The 16234-nt window shown below is 34.8% G+C and overlaps 3 protein-coding genes and 1 long non-coding RNA gene across 7 annotated transcripts; 1 reads left to right on the top strand and 3 right to left on the bottom strand.

Annotated features, from left to right (window-relative positions):
• Window positions 1-223: 223 nt before the first annotated feature.
• On the bottom strand, window positions 224-8267 carry ATPCL (ATP-citrate synthase). Of its 3 annotated transcripts, none has more exons than XM_033479961.2 (11): window positions 8118-8267; window positions 4667-5025; window positions 4399-4592; window positions 4014-4324; window positions 3557-3875; window positions 3040-3472; window positions 2607-2932; window positions 1998-2517; window positions 1602-1907; window positions 1104-1521; window positions 224-1008 (listed from the first exon to the last, which is right to left on the bottom strand). In XM_033479961.2, exons 2-11 carry the CDS (start codon window positions 5006-5008, stop codon window positions 917-919), a joined length of 3261 nt encoding a protein of 1086 aa, XP_033335852.1. In that variant the 5' UTR covers window positions 5009-5025; window positions 8118-8267; the 3' UTR covers window positions 224-916. The 3 variants fall into 3 exon arrangements, with proteins under 3 accessions (XP_033335852.1, XP_033335854.1, XP_033335851.1); XM_033479963.2 differs by lacking the exon at window positions 8118-8267 and adding an exon at window positions 6051-6174; XM_033479960.2 differs by lacking the exon at window positions 8118-8267 and adding an exon at window positions 5966-6126.
• A 403-nt stretch (window positions 8268-8670) lies between these two features.
• LOC117226033 (serine/threonine-protein kinase 16) lies at window positions 8671-10707 on the bottom strand. Its single transcript, XM_033479974.2, has 6 exons — window positions 10567-10707; window positions 10095-10329; window positions 9793-9997; window positions 9567-9721; window positions 9356-9490; window positions 8671-9276 (listed from the first exon to the last, which is right to left on the bottom strand). Exons 1-6 carry the CDS (start codon window positions 10674-10676, stop codon window positions 9160-9162), a joined length of 957 nt encoding a protein of 318 aa, XP_033335865.1. The 5' UTR covers window positions 10677-10707; the 3' UTR covers window positions 8671-9159.
• Window positions 10708-10956: 249 nt separating this feature from the next.
• On the top strand, window positions 10957-11490 carry LOC117226036 (uncharacterized). Its single transcript, XR_004491703.2, has 2 exons — window positions 10957-11095; window positions 11192-11490. It is a non-coding gene; the product is annotated as an uncharacterized LOC117226036 (long non-coding RNA).
• On the bottom strand, window positions 11088-16088 carry Hmt-1 (ABC transporter ATP-binding protein/permease Hmt-1). 2 transcript variants are annotated; one of them, XM_076525107.1, is made up of 11 exons: window positions 15953-16088; window positions 14837-15259; window positions 14540-14739; window positions 14312-14474; window positions 13967-14178; window positions 13736-13882; window positions 13427-13650; window positions 13079-13359; window positions 12899-12999; window positions 12324-12825; window positions 11088-12233 (listed from the first exon to the last, which is right to left on the bottom strand). In XM_076525107.1, the coding sequence occupies exons 2-11, from the start codon at window positions 15143-15145 to the stop codon at window positions 11841-11843; spliced, it is 2532 nt and encodes an 843-aa protein (XP_076381222.1). In that variant the 5' UTR covers window positions 15146-15259; window positions 15953-16088; the 3' UTR covers window positions 11088-11840. The 2 variants fall into 2 exon arrangements, with proteins under 2 accessions (XP_076381222.1, XP_033335855.2); XM_033479964.2 differs by having other exon boundaries at window positions 15776-15974.
• Window positions 16089-16234: the final 146 nt, after the last annotated feature.

Below are 16234 nucleotides of genomic sequence, written 5' to 3'. Positions count from 1 at the left end.
TGTAGAAAGATTGTACAAAACACATTTTGTTGAAGACCATTAAGATCGAGAAATAATTATTACATCGTTATTATTTTATTAGATACTTTTTCGAAAATACTATTATTTTATACTATACTTTTATTTACGAGAATATTTGCACAAGATAACCATTTTTACATGTTATTCATGATTAACAATCATTTTATAAATTTTAGTAGGGCTAAATAAATAAAACTAAAAATAGCGCTTAAATGTTGGACATGTTTTATTTTGTTTTTTTTTGTTTTGTTTTTATTGCATACTTTTAGCCATAAAAGGAAAACTGCTTTGTGCAACGAATTGTTACTGTAGCATTGTACACATATATAATATGTGCATGTTAGAATATATTGGTACGCACGTGTGTAAAAGCATTCATGTATGCACATACATACAAAATGCTGATATATTTTTCATACAAAGTTTCTCAAATATGTAAATATTTGTATTTTGATAAATCGGAAAAGATATATCTTGTGCTGGTACCGATAAATATTGTTCATAATAGCTAACATATTAGTACTCCACTCTTGAACTAAATAAAAAAGAAAATGCTCCGTTGGAATGTTCTCCTTCAAATACACGAATTAACTCTTACTATTTCACGGTTTCGTTAAAGTTTCTGTTTTCAACACCGTTTTCATCGCTGGCATCTATATTACATATAGAAATTTTCGTCCGCAGCATCATCGAATATAACTTCGATTCTCAAGAATGAATAGAATTACGGTGGACTACACAACAACTTTTAATTACCTGTACCTAAGTAAATTAATGGTGTCTTTACGACTATGAGCAAGCACGTACGACACGATCGTTACAGCTATCGAAACCTTAAATGAACTCGTAACATTTATTATGCGTTTACGATAGACAATGCGAATGGAAGATGAACTCAATTGTATTGTTCTGGCAATACGTAAGAAATATCATCCCATGGGTGTCGGTACAAACCTTGTTTCAACCTCTTTTGATCCATATAATGACCTGCAGCGATTAAACGTAGTATTAGATGTGCGAGTCCAATAATTACGCCTAGTAATACCAGTATTTGGAAAATGTTTTAAGTAGAAAGTACGTACCGATGAAACCTATGCTCCTGCCAAGAACGAATAGACTATTTATAGCACCAATCTCGATATACTCTTGTGCTTCTTCTCTAGTAAAGCTACCACTTTTCCTCAACATATCCACAAAGGCGCAGGCAATAATGCCATCCACGTTAAGAATTAAATTAGGTTTCTTGCTTGTGGTTATCTTTTCAACTTCCAATGCATATTCGACTAAAGGCCTCGCCGGGAAGTTCTCCATTACGAATTCTTTGATAAGTTTCACTCGCATGTCTGGATTATTTATAGACTTTATACGATGACCAATACCCATAATCAATTTCCCCTTCTTACGTGTATTGTTTACAAATTCTTGTGGATGCAAACCGGCATCGTAGGCCTCGGAGAACATACGAGCCGCACCATCCAATGCTCCACCAAAACGATCACCCTATCAATACGATTACAATTATGTTTACAATTACATTTACAACTATTATATGTATAGCAGATTACGTTTGGTTCACTTACGATAGTCAATAGGCCGGATACCAGCGAGCTAACTAGATCTTTGCCAGCTCGAGCGCATACGATAGTGTTGTGTGCTCCCGATACTGCAGGGCCGTGGTCGGCCGTTAACATCAAAGACATTTCCAGGAACTTACAATACATAGCCGGCAAGCACCGTTGGAACCATAAAAGCGAAACTACACCACCAATTCCCACGTTCTGTTTTAACACTTCGGTTACAGGCATTCCGGCATATAGTAATTCTTGTCCACGTTCATCGCAGATGGATGTCATGAACGAAGCTGGCTTTCTTATCAAGCCAAGTTCCTACAGCAAACAATTACATCATCATTGTTCCGAGTAATTGCCAGAAAATTTGAAGAACCCTATTTGACAAGTCAGCTTATATTATATTACCCTGGCCCAACTGTAATCCATTGGAACGGTTGGCGGTGGGACCTCCGGTTCCGGAATAATCGCCCCTTCTTCGACGAGCTTCTCGTACACAGTGTGCATCAATTCTCCGAGCGTGTCGAAACTGTTAGGCACATAAGCACCGGCAATTTTCAACGCGGCATTCTTAGCAGATGCTGTTTCCAAGTTGCTGTGCGCTATTGATCCGGCATGGCCAAACTGAACCTCGGAATTGAACATACTGGCACAGGTACCGATACACCAGGCGATCAATGGCTTCGTAATTCTCTTGGTTTTCAGCGCATCGCATACTTCGTACTCTTCCACACCACCGACTTCGCCCAAGAGAACTATGAGCTTCACTTCTGGGTTTTCTTGGTACCGCATTATGTGATCCATAAAAGTAGTTCCCGGGTAACGATCACCGCCAATTGCAACACCTTCCAACACTCCGTTCGAAGCTTTGGAAATGATATTGTTCAATTCGTTGGACATGCCGCCGGAACGAGAAACGTAAGCCACACTAAACAACACGATTTTCTTTTCTATAACAGCAGGCACGTAGAAACGGACTTTCAAGGTATTAAGTATTTTGAACGAGCCAATTTTTACCTGCCAGGCCTGTAGAGTTTACTATGAAGAATATTGTCCATCATTCCTCCAGTATTGCCGATCTTGAAACAACCAGGCTTCACACCGCCAACGGTAGCAGGGCCAATAATGCTAACGCCTTTCTGTTGTGCCATTAGAATCAGTTTTCTTGTCATGTTTTCAGGTATACCTTCAGCAATGATAGCAATTGTTCTGATTTGAGGGAATTGCATTGTTTCAGCCGCGCTTTCGTAAGCAGATCTCAAGGATGCGAATGTGACCATAACATCGGCGTCCGTGTGTTTAGCCATCGCATCCTTCATCTGTTTGTAAACAGGAATCAGCACCTGTTTACGCATAAAACGATATCATTTAGAGATTTCGATTAATCCGCTGCGTGCTTATCAATCAGTCTCCGTTCAAGATAATAAAGAAAGTAATTCTGGACGTGTACCTCTTTGTGGCCCCAGTAAAATTTTTGTTTATGATCACCCGTAAACGGATACACGATAGCAGCTACAGACGGTTCAGATCTACGACAAACAAAGTCGAAGTCTAACATACTTTGAACAGCTCTGGTTTGCATTCCCCAAATGATGGCCCTTGTTTTATTACTGAAAAGTTGTTTATTTGCGGATCCATCAACGGATTCGCTTGCTTTTAATTTCGGTTGTTTGGTAGGTGAACAAGAAGTACTTTTCGAAGGGGCTGTGGGACCAACATCCTGTCCAGAGGGTAGCAAAAAGTTTGCGGTGGAAAATTCTTGAGTCTCGGGATCGGGAATCGGTTTCTTGCCCAATGCCATCGCGCATATAGCCGTCATGTGAGTTTCAGGACCGAATACGTAAACAGGGATGCCAAGCCTTCTACCAACCTCGCGTATAATTCTAAAATTCATTAACGTTAACGTTAGGTTTCATGAACGTTCGCGTAGCTCTTGTAGCAGCTTTTAATAATTATGTGTGTCGTACCTCAGTCCCTCTTGATAGTTAGGCCCCGCTCTTCTTACGAATATTTGTATATTGTGGTCTACGAGCTTCGGCTGATACTCTTGTAATGCCTTGACGATACCCTTGAAGGTCGCGGCTACATTCGTAAAATTAGCAATACCGCCACCGATTATCAATACCTTTCCTTCTGTGCGTTTCTCTTTTGTCATCAAACCCAATATAGTTTTCGCATAATCGTAAGTTTGTTGCTCACTAGGTGCACCTGAATATTCACCGTAATTAGCCAGTTCATTCGCAGCCCCCAAATCACAAATCGTGTCCGAATAGATGACGGATGCCCCTAAAAAGAGAATACGTTGAAAATATAAAATAGGTAGATGCAATACCGATCCCGTTAAAATAAGAGTTAACGATTTGACAATCACAATTTGATTAACGATTAATCACGTAAATGATACTGCTGTGCGCTTCTACTGACCACCGCCAGCAACCATTGTCCATATCCGACCAGCTGGATTAAGAATGGTTAATTTCAAGCTAGCTCCAGATTTGGCGTCTAGATCAGCGATATAGGCCTCTTCGGGGTAAGCATCCCGTCCAAATGGTGGCGGGTAATCAATTTCTCCCCAGTCTGGTCTGCACACAAAGTCCGCGGTCGTATCCAATTTCGCAGCGAGATCCAATATATAAATTCCATCGTCCGTTACTACCAATGGATTTATTTCCAAGTACGTGAAGTATAAATTAACATAAAGCTTATACAGAGATTCTATAAATTTGGCAATAACCCTGAAAAAAGACAATCATATTATTTATGGAAAGCACTCTCGATATAAAATAATACTTTATTATTTAGAATGTACTCTTTCTTATCGTTTGCTACATTCGTTAATAGCTTTTCCATTAATGTAGTTTCATCCGGCAATCCTTCTCCAACAGGTACCTCTAGTTTCAAAGCTTTCGCGTCAACATCTCCAATATCGACGCCACCTTCGTGATGAAATAAAATAGTGTCAGCTTTCCGATGGGAATAGATACAGACGTAAGCTTCCTCTTCCTACAGTTTATAATACATTATGATCAACTGCCATATTATATGCAACAATTCTATGGGCAATGATAAACGCTTACCTGTTTGTGGGGAACAAAAGGCTCGATGATAAAAGTTCTAAGTTTTCCAGTTGCTTTTCCAATTTGTTGATCCTTGTTCATTCTGTCTGCGATCCATTGCTTTGCTGTAGCCAAGTTTACATCTACTTTAATCAAACCAAGCTTTCCACGTCTTTTAATTAATTGATCAGGTTTTACAACCAGTTTCTCTGACTTTAGCCATGGATTGTTGTTTACAATGTCTGCCCAGTTTGTATGTTCTGTGATGCTCACGAATCTACATTGTACTGCATTTGTGCCAGAAGGAAGTTTACGATTAATTAAATCCTTTCCTGTTGCCTCACGAATCGCTTTCGCTGACATCTTTTAAATTTCTGAAACTAAATGAGTGATTTTCAATAATTTATAGTTTAGGTACAAAAAATACAAATATTGAAGTATAATAAAGTAATACTTTTAATTGACGTATCTAGTTAAAATATTCTAACAATAAAATACGTGGCTATCAGAACTAAAACAAATAACAGTTAAATTCTATGAACACTCTATGAAATATATAAACATTTAATTCTCCAAATTGAATCTATTTTATCTTATAATACCTTCAGATCTGCAAAGGCTAACAAATAATACTCAAACACTGCTCAAATCTTTTGAACGAACTTGTGTTTGTTCTTTCTCTAAATCATGCATTGTTCAAAATTATTCTGTACTTGACACGATTTGCCATTTGAATAGCATATACATTTTTGTATGTGTTATACAACTTCTATGTATACAATTTGCAAAATATATGGATAAATGAATTTGCATCAAATGAAATTCATAACATGAAATTCTCGTAAAACAAGGTTATTGATCAACGATCGTACTGACATTAAAATTACAATTTACAATGAGATTCATATTTGAGACGTACGTAACGTAATTTGTAATTTCTGATAAAATAAGAACTACGTCGTGAAATTGCAGATATCGTAGAATTTCTTTTAGTCCATTAGAAGAGAAATTTGAAATGTGTACAAAGCGAATACTTTCACTTGAACTCTCTTTCTCTCTCTCTCTCTCTCTCTCTCTCTCTCTCTCTCTGTTACTTTGCAACGTGTCGTTCACATGTAATCCTATTTGATTTTTTCATTCCTTCATATTAATCGTATCATATTGACCGTCAATAACATTAACTTTTTCAATTAGGACACGATACATATATGCCATAGACACACGCAAACAATTTACTCGACACTAAACTAGAGACTAGCGACTAGAGACTAGGAATACTAATCGATATTCAAAACGAGAAATGAAAACACAATCACTCACTAGAAAAGATTTAATATTCGATGGTAAAATAGATGGATGTAAAACGGGTTGACCTTAACCTTCACACGGGTATATATTTCCTAACCTACGAGATTTGTAGAGAATGAGGAAATATCGAAAGAGAAACGTCCACCCCACACTGCTGCTAGCGGTTAACTGAACGTTCAAAGTGACACCATGCGCATAAGTAACGCCGAGAACTCACGATATCTCGCGATATCGTACGATTCTACTAGTTTTTTTTCTCACGGTCGGTCATTTTAACCTATTTTCATTATTCCTTTTGCCATTATGCGTTCTATTCGTTTACATTTAAAAAGATATATCATAAATGTACATATGTACATTACTTTAAACATTTCGAATCTGTAAACCTGATAACTGTCATAGCGCGCGAACAGTTTGAAATAAATGATATATTTTAAAATTACAGTCGATATGTTGTTCGATTTCGTGTTATTCTAATTCTGATATCAAACAGAATCATATAAGTTCAGAGAATCATACGAGGATTAAGTAGTGATCACGTGACCGTAATACGATTTCCGCATAACACGTGGACAGAGTAAAGGTTTTCAAACTCTTTCATTATCTGATAATTTCATCGGATAAGTAATGTTGTCAAAATTTATTCGAGACGAAGTATTTCGTCGAAACACTTGGAGATATTTACGGAAAAAGAACTTACATATAGTATGCGTTTGTAGACGTACATATGTATATAAGGTATGTATATTGTATTTATACATATGTATACTAAAAATATAAAATAGGGAATAGATTCGACATATTTCGTACTTTTTGGAAGGGCACTGACAAGTATGTGTAAGTGCTATTATATGCATAAATGGCCACTTCATGACACTTTGCGACCGTTACGTTTCTCAAATGCCTTCGGTATAATGCAGCGCTTCTCAAAGCGATTAGCGCCAATTAACCTGTTAAATAATTCAATAAACTGTACCATTGTATTTCTTTATTGTGCAATGAAATTTGTATTTAATGAAAGTGATTTTTGAACTCGACAGGAATTAGCTCAAATTAGGCTACAATAGCTTCATGGAAAATCTCCACTTATCTATCCACTTCTTGTAAGCATCTCCTTCGTACAAGTACATACAACCTTGACCTTTTTGAACAGCTAGAAAAGCTGGATTTGATTCGTCTAACAAGCAAAACGTGAAAATTAATTCTTTAATTTGTCGAAAACAAATTGAAATACATGACACCTTTTGATTCGCGTGTATTCGATCAAATTTATCAAAGTTACAGATATGTATGTACCTGGTACGTGTTTCCTCAGTATTTGACTCGAACTTTGATCCGACGAAGATATGCATAGATTATGTAAAGTGAATCATTATTGGCTTTTTTTATTCTGATAAATTTTTGCAGCGTTTTTCAAGTCCTCTAATATGTAAGAAAGGTAGGATAAGGTGGGATTTCTTGCACAAAGAATTAGCATTTGCTATGTCATGACAGAGTAGTAGAATCCTCGTGTACTTTGTTTCCGATTAAACAATTGAACGTGAAAAAAAGAAATTCAGCAATCGCAGATAATTCGGTTTATCATTTTAAATGAATGAAACTTTAGAAATACGTTATTCGAGTCGTTCATATTAAAATGCATACTATATTAGAACAATTTTGCATACAGAAGGAAAAAATACGGTCAAATAGCATTTTCTCACGGTCGAATAGTAGTAAACGTTATTAATAATTGATAATCTAGACGGCGCGTAACATGTTAAATGATGCAATAGATCGCTTAAAGAAATATGTATCGCATTGCATATACATGCATGTATGCAACATGTACATACATACGTATTCGTAGAACAGAATTTTACACAATGAACTGACACTTTCGATATTTTTCTGGCCGCGGTTAAGTTTTAACCGACACAATGGACTCTGCTATATTGTGAAATTAACGTATATACATATATATATTCATGTATGTGTAATGTAACGAGTATGCTTGTACCAATTATTTTGATGTGTAAAATTGACATATGTAGAACCCACGACATAATATTCTAATTCAGTTTTCATTAAAGAGAAACAAATTTCTGATGAAAAATCTCAAAGCCGATAAGGTTAGTTTGTTGCGACAAGCAACAACATATAGATGTTAAGAAAAGTTACTTACGACTCGTATGTTGTACACGTAGACACGAAAATGCAATACAATTTCGAGAGATACCTATCTTCGGTATGCGTTCAGACAGGAAATAAGCGGACTCTTAAAGCACAAGCTCAGAAAAAAACTACTTTACATTCTTGTAGCTAGAAAAACGTTCACCGGAGTGAAGTACGGCTTAAAGATTATCGATATATTTTCAGCACCGAGATCATTGTAACTTACGTACCTGTCTACTTACATGAATTATAACTTAAGTAATTACATAAATACAAATTTCAGCGGGCGATATAATTGCGAAGATTTAATGTAAAATGGTAATCGTAATTTGCGAATTGTGTTCAGGTACGTATTATCGGACCATCGTGATGTATTACAATGTGACGTAGCTACTACACGTCATATCGTACGATTCTTGTAACCCTTACTACCAGCTCGTGAATTTTTGTTTCAATGTGTGCATTTATCACACACGCACGCGCGCACGCACGACGCACGCCGCATGCACGCACGCACGCACGCACACAAATTTAGGATTCAGATCATGAACAAGTATAAAAAATTGTACATATTATTATATGTATTTACAGGTTTAAAGAAACTAGAAAATTGTACATAACATGAAATTTTATAAATATTCATAAAAAGCAGACATAAAATGTTAAACTTATTAATAAAACATTTTAAACGATCCTTTTTTATAGAGTTATAAACTAAAATGCTTTTTATAGTATCTACACTTTCAACAACATCAACAAAAGAGTGGTGTTATACATATATATATATATATGTATATTTGAAATGCATCTTTGTTCTAAGAGTATCAAACATTCATGGAAAATATGTCCGAGAATTTATTATTGCAGAAATTTCTTTTTCATATGTTTCAAACTATGATCTACCAAGTGATAATAATATCATTATAATAACACAGTATAATAAATGTATTGACTTGCGCTTCTATTGTGATGGTCATTTGAAAGGAGTATAAAAAGTTGTGAATATCTAATTTTTAAAACAATATACAATTATATTATTGTTCTTTATACGGTTATACTCTGGTCTCTAATTTAGCGATAAGATCGTGCACACTTTCTATAATGCTGTATATATAAGGACGTTCCATTGGGTTTACCTTTAACATTGATAAAATTAGATTTTGCATATCCTGGAAAATTTTAAATTCGAACATTAGATTGACAAATCTTTCTTAGATGAGTACAAAGGAATACATATTGCTTAACAACCTCGTTATAAGGAGCATCTTCTGGGAATGTAACATTTGCGCTCATAACTGCTAGAGCTACGCTATCTCCCCTTTCATAAACAGCATCGAAGGGTGATTTAAAGTAGCAAAGTGCGTAAAGTATACAACCTAGAGACTGGAGAAGCATATGATAAATGTTATCAAGAATAGAAATAGCACGATACATTTGAGAAATTCTGTTGATACAATACCCAAATATCTGTTCGTTCATCTATCATACAATAACTTTCCACATTAAATAATTCTGGCGCTCTGTATGGCATTGAACACCTTTCAGCTGCTATGTCTTGCAATGTTTGTGCCGCTTGAGATCCGCATACTTTGACTCTGGCAGGTGCTACAGAACCTAAAACAAGTAATATTAATGTAATGATGCTTGACGTATTAAAACGATTTACTACAGTTATAATGTTTCACCTAAATCCATTATAATTGACGTGCTTCCATCTCCAAGGACTATATTAGCAGTTTTTAGATCTCTATGAGCAAGAGGATCCGGTTTAGCTTCATGAAATGCTTTCACACCTTCGCATATTTGTAAAAATATATTTAAGATGTCAATCGAACTCATGTAATCTTTGTTTTTAATTCGTCTTTCCAACTCGTTTGCAAGCGTACCTCTCTGAATAAGAAATAAAAATAAAAATGTGATCGAATAAACTAATGTCTTTCGCTATTATTTGTATTTTTTCAAATGATATATAAAACATAAAACATACATGATAATATGGTAAAACAATTAATACTTCACTGGTTGTATTAATAACTGAATCCGTGGTTCCCTTGTAAGTTGAATCTATGCATTCTATTACATTTGGGTGTTTCACAAGATTGTGGTACTCTATTTCTTTTGCGGCTAGCCTCTGATCTTCCAAACCGTGGCAGATAATCTTTTTAATAGCATACTTTTTATGTGTTTCTGTATCTTCGACTAAAAGTACAGTACTAAATCCTCTGCAAATAGATTGGAATTTAATTAATTGCAGTAATTATTTTTATGTATAACTCGTCAACATTACCATAAAAAAGGGTTAGAATAGGTTAATCAAGATCGTATTAAAACGTATCTTGCTAATAACTAGAAAAACATATTACGAAATATGTGATCAAATTGAAAAATAATTAGACAAATTAACTTGAACGATACTATTATGGTAATTGACAAAAATGTACATTTCACGTCAAACTTGCCCTTCTCCAAGATGTTCACGAACTATATAATTTCTTGAATTTACCGTGACAGTTTCTTTGGAGCATAGACAGCCCATTTTTAAAATTAAACTTAAACCAAGGCTATTCATTTTCAGTCACGCATAATAAAAGAAATAAAAAAAACAGTAACACCGACGCGTTTCTTTATCGGCGTGCAAACATTTCTATATACGTCACGAACATGCATATGTCACCAGTTACGAGTTACGAATTACGAGTTACCATGTCAATGCCTACGTATGCATGTATGTATGTAATCGGCTATCAGTTGTTTGCAAAACAATGTTGTTGGAGTTGTTACATAAATTAATTAATTCAATTTTTTGATAAAAAAAAAATGTACAACGAGAAAACCAACATTTAGATTTACAACGAAAGATTATTTCAAATTATATAAGAATAAATTACACAATGATACCGTAAGATCCCGATATTTTTATTAAATTCAAGTTGATACGGGCTGCCATTATCTGTAATCGTAACTATGGGTAAAGAAGATATTTTCAAAGTAATACATCTATTTTTATTGAAAAAAACTTGTTTCCATGCTATGCCGAAAAAATAACGTATGTATATATGTAACACATTATCTTCGTTACACTAGACACTGTACTTCTTTCTATGGATGTTTTTTGCAAGCTATTATTTTTGGGGGTCACAAGAGGAGACTGTAACACATCCTATCGACGAATCAGGTTGGGTACCCGATGGGGCATTTGCAAGTAGAACTGCTGACGCAACAGAAGATCAAGGAAGCTAGGAATTTTTTAATCTCATTTGATTCGAAGAACCAACGAACGTCATAAACGATTTTCATGAAATCCTTTTGTAGAATCTTTTGTTTAGAGCTAACACTTAGGTGTACACCATAGAAGAGTAAAGGTTTTGTAAATATTACGTATACATTATGTTGTTTTCATTCCCAAATCTATTCCATGAAAAAGTAAAACTTTTATTATGAAATATTTCGTTTATTCTTAAAAACATTAATGCAAAACATGCTAGTCTCTAATTAGGACTGTAAGACTGATTATTATCACATTTTTATTCTTACACGTATAAGTGAGGAAAATATAGAATAAACAGAACAGTAATGCTCTGCTTTAAAAATTCATAATTTGCTTTTCAATAAAATACTCTACAACAAAGGTAAATTCTTATTGTTTTCTAGAAAAACATACACGCGATTTCTCTTTGCGGTTTCTCTTTTCACGAAATATAAGTTAAAGATTGAAATTTTTGTTTCTTTTTCTCTAAGATGTTGATGCGTCGGCCTCCAATTGTACATCGCCATTCGACGATTTAGTAGCATCCTGATCGTTTTGTAGCTGCGCTTGCCACATGGAACAATACATTCCATTGTGTGAAATAAGCTCTTCGTGTTTGCCTCTTTCTACGATTTCTCCATCTTTCAAGACAAGAATTTCATCGACATGTATTATCGTGGACAATCGGTGCGCTATGATAATAGTTGTTCGATTATAGCACACTCTACTCAACGCTGCTTGAATATTACGCTCTGTATGGGTGTCGAGTGCACTTGTTGCTTCATCTAGAAGTACAACTACTGGTTCTTTTAGTATTGTTCGCGCGATAGCAATACGTTGCTTTTCTCCACCGCTCAAGCGAAGACCTCTTTCGCCAACCTAAGTATTTCGAGTGGAAATACAGGATTTAAATCATGATTAATACGTGGTAAAATCAAATGCGACTCGACAAACATAAGCAACACGTACCTGTGTCTCGTAACCATTTGGAAACGAGAGAATTCGTTCGTGTATATCTGCATTTTGAGCTGCCGCGATTACATCCGCATCTACAGCCTCGATACGACCGTATCGAATATTATACTTTATAGTATTGTTAAATAACACTGTGTCTTGAGGTACAACACCTATCGCCCGTCGTAACGAATCTTGCTTAACCGTTTTTATATTCTGTCCGTCGATCAATATCGCGCCTTGTTCTATATCATAGAACCTGAACAACAATCGTACTATAGTCGATTTACCAGCTCCAGATGGTCCAACTAAAGCAACGCTTTTCCCTGCCGAAACAATGAAACTAACATTCTTCAAAATAATTTTCTCGGGACTGTAACCAAAAGTCACATTCGAAAACTCCACTTGACCATTTTTTACTATCAATGGTCCTGCACCTGGCGCATCGATTATTTCCTGGTCTTCTCGAAGGAGATCAAACATATTTTCCATGTCAATGAAATTCTTTTGTATTGCGCTGTAAGGAATAAATAACTTTCAAGCGAATCGTATATTATAAACTTAACAAAAGTGACTGAACCATTGTTTACCGATAGTATGTCCCAAACCAATTTAATGGCACGTAAAGTTGGATGATGTAAGTTGTAAACAAAACATAATCACCAAGTGTTAAACCTTGATCGGTCACAACCTAAAAACAATTTGTTGCTCGCATGTAATTGATTTTGTTAAAGTTTGAATGGTGTGAGAAATATTTTACGCATTCTGACCATGTGTACACAAAGTAAAGATCCAGCCAGCAGGCCACTACAAACGACTATATTTTGTAATGTATTTAATATATTTAACGTAATCATCGACTTCCATTCCTCTGCTTGGAACGTTATTATCGCTTTCCTAAAGCTGTCCACTTCATACGTTTCTGCTCCATAATATTTAACTGTCTCGAAATTGAGTAGACTGTCAACGCTTTGTGCTCTCTGAGCATTGTCTGCTAGATTCATGCGCCTTTGGAACTTAGTACGCCACTCAGTAACCATGATTGTTGCGGCTAACAAAAATGTTTCTTATAAAATATAGGAAAGTTGTAGAATATATTTATATAATGACGTGCTCACCTATATAGAGACTCATAGTTATAAATACGATTAATCCGAACCACTTGTTAAATGCGCTTATGAAAAACACAACGGCTACGATAATGTCAACGATTGTCGGTACAATAGAAAAGAGAACGTAATTGAGAAGATTGTTTATAGAGTCCGTTCCACGATCCATAGCTTTCAACACTTCTCCGGTTTTCCTCCCAAGATGCCAGCGTAAACTCAGACTATGTAAATGTCTACAAAAATAGTTATTGCAAGAATGCAATGTGAATGTTGCATCAACCAACTAGATTTGAAAAAGAACATCTCGCGAATAATTACCTGAACAACTCCACTTCAATTTCTCTAGTAGTATATTGTTGTATTTGAATCCATAAATACGATCTGGCATTATTAAGTGCCCCCATGGAACCTGTACCTCCTCCTTGTAAGAATTTGAATCCCACATATATTAATACGAAATCCCACCTATTACAAGGATCATAGATGAAATATACTATGAATAAAGCTCTTATTGACTATTCAAGGATCTTTTGGAAAGTGACTGAATACCTGAATGATCTGGGATGACCAGTAATACTGTCCGCGATCTTTCCATTATAAATTGGAACATATAAATTGATTAAACGTCCAAGTATAAGTAGCGCAAAACAAAAAACAACCCTCAGTTGAAGCATAATGCTGTTTTTAGGCCATAGAAACGGCGCTAAAACTTTCACCTTATACAAAGCATTCTTCCATGCAGAAGAGTTATCGTCGGGTCTCTAAAGATTGTCGCGCATATTATGAAATATATTAGATTATATTAAATTATATTTAAACTAACTTGGGTAAATGAGGAACATTAGGGCTACAAGACCGTTGTTATTGAAACAAGATTATATCACTGCGACTTACACCTTGATAATATCGTGGCCGTGTAGTTGGACCATTTGGTAAAGTACGATACTCTGGTTCTAAGTTACCAGCTAGTCCTGGGGCTTTGAGTCCTAAGGCAAAGATAACCAAATTGCTGACATAACGCAGAACAAACAGTGCCATCTCAATTTGGTCGGTCAATCTGTAAATAGTATGCATGTATACATAGAAAATGCTGCTGTTTCAATGTCATTCTGCAGAACTTACGTGTTAAGATGAAACCACCATTCGAGTTTCTCAATATTAACAAAAACAAGATTTTCAACAACAAATGCCAAGGTCCAGAAACCTAATAAAACAATACCATGACCACGTGGTGGCACACTGGGTAGCAACTTATGCCTTTCTATCTTTAATAGGTACACAGAGTATGGATATACAATTACAGTTAAACCTGTTGTAAGAATCTAAAAGCATTAAAATAATAGAAAAAATTCAATGATCAAGTATTATCATATATATATATATATATAATATAGATAAATTAATGTATAGATTACCTACCATATAACCATAAACCTTTTTATCATCTAAAATTGTACCTTGGAAGATTATTCTCAGTACACTAAGTATTGGAACAAAGTATAAGAGAACTTTCTGTAGAATGTAAAGCTTATTTTTGGGTAACGAAGATGCAGAATTTTCTGTTCCATATTTACGGTACATCCACAGTTGTATTGTACCAAAAATTAACAGATACAATGAAATTGCAACAGTATTAATAGTATCCATGAAACATTTTGACATGCCATGGTTCACCCAGATTTCGGTAAATGTTATATTTGGAGGACAATAAGTCATTGTGGTATTCATTTTGAATTGTTTCTTGTTTATCTTTCTTCCATTAAAAAATATAAATAATCAATTCATTGTTTTCATTTCTGTATCACGTTTAACTTTAAATCAGCTACTAATCAAGAAGAATATCTGAAAAATTATACGAAACGTATTATTCGCTTATCCTAAAATCTTATGTATGTCATTATAGATATAATTAATTGTTTTGGTCGTATAGAAGCTTATCTTACATCTTATCATGGCACGATTACATAAGCTTCATTACAATTTATATTTCAATCAACTAAATGTTATGTTACACAAGAGAAATTAATTAACAAATTTTTAAAAAAGTGGAATTTTACTGTATTTTCTTTCTTAAAGAAATAAAATAACTTTTTAACGCACCCCAATACATTGTCAAGCGACTAAGTAAGACTTTATATTTACAACATAAGTAAAATAGTTAAAAATTTCATTGAAAAGATTTCAGTGCTGTCATCGTAATATTTTTGTAATAGAAAGAGATTCGAATTTTCAGTATCAGTTGAGAGTTTTGGTAAAAAAAAGTTAGCATTGTCACGATAAACGGTGCATAGGTATATAATTGAAATAATGATTTTCAATACAGAAACAATACAAACATGTTTAAAATATTAGTCTAACCTTCCGCTGTAGAATGATTTGACAAAAATGCTGAGCACGAAACCTTTACTTTGTGTAAATAAGAATTCCTTGACGCATTTATAAGCGTGTAGGTATGTATCCTTCTTTTTTAAAAATATACGGAATTATATTACATATGTATCCATTATCATCTACGTTCAAGTTTAGCAGACTTACGCTACACTTATCACTTATAACAGCTGATTGGCATATATTCTATTATAGAAACTTTGTGCATTTGCACACATGTGACATGACATTCGACATCTGACGATTAACGCCGCGTGGGTACATAACCTGATATTTTATAAGAGCTACCTTAGACCCTTAGACCCTTAGGCTATTATATGTAATACAATGTATGTATATATGCATGTACGCGCGTATAGTAACATCCCATTATTTTACTGCACATCCAATCCACAGTGGATCTTGTCTCGGCAGTGAATTGTCAGCCAA

This window comes from Megalopta genalis, chromosome 11, assembly GCF_051020955.1.
Source record: "Megalopta genalis isolate 19385.01 chromosome 11, iyMegGena1_principal, whole genome shotgun sequence".
Taxonomy (NCBI): domain Eukaryota; kingdom Metazoa; phylum Arthropoda; class Insecta; order Hymenoptera; family Halictidae; genus Megalopta; species Megalopta genalis.
This window is presented reverse-complemented; position numbering and strand designations above follow the sequence as displayed.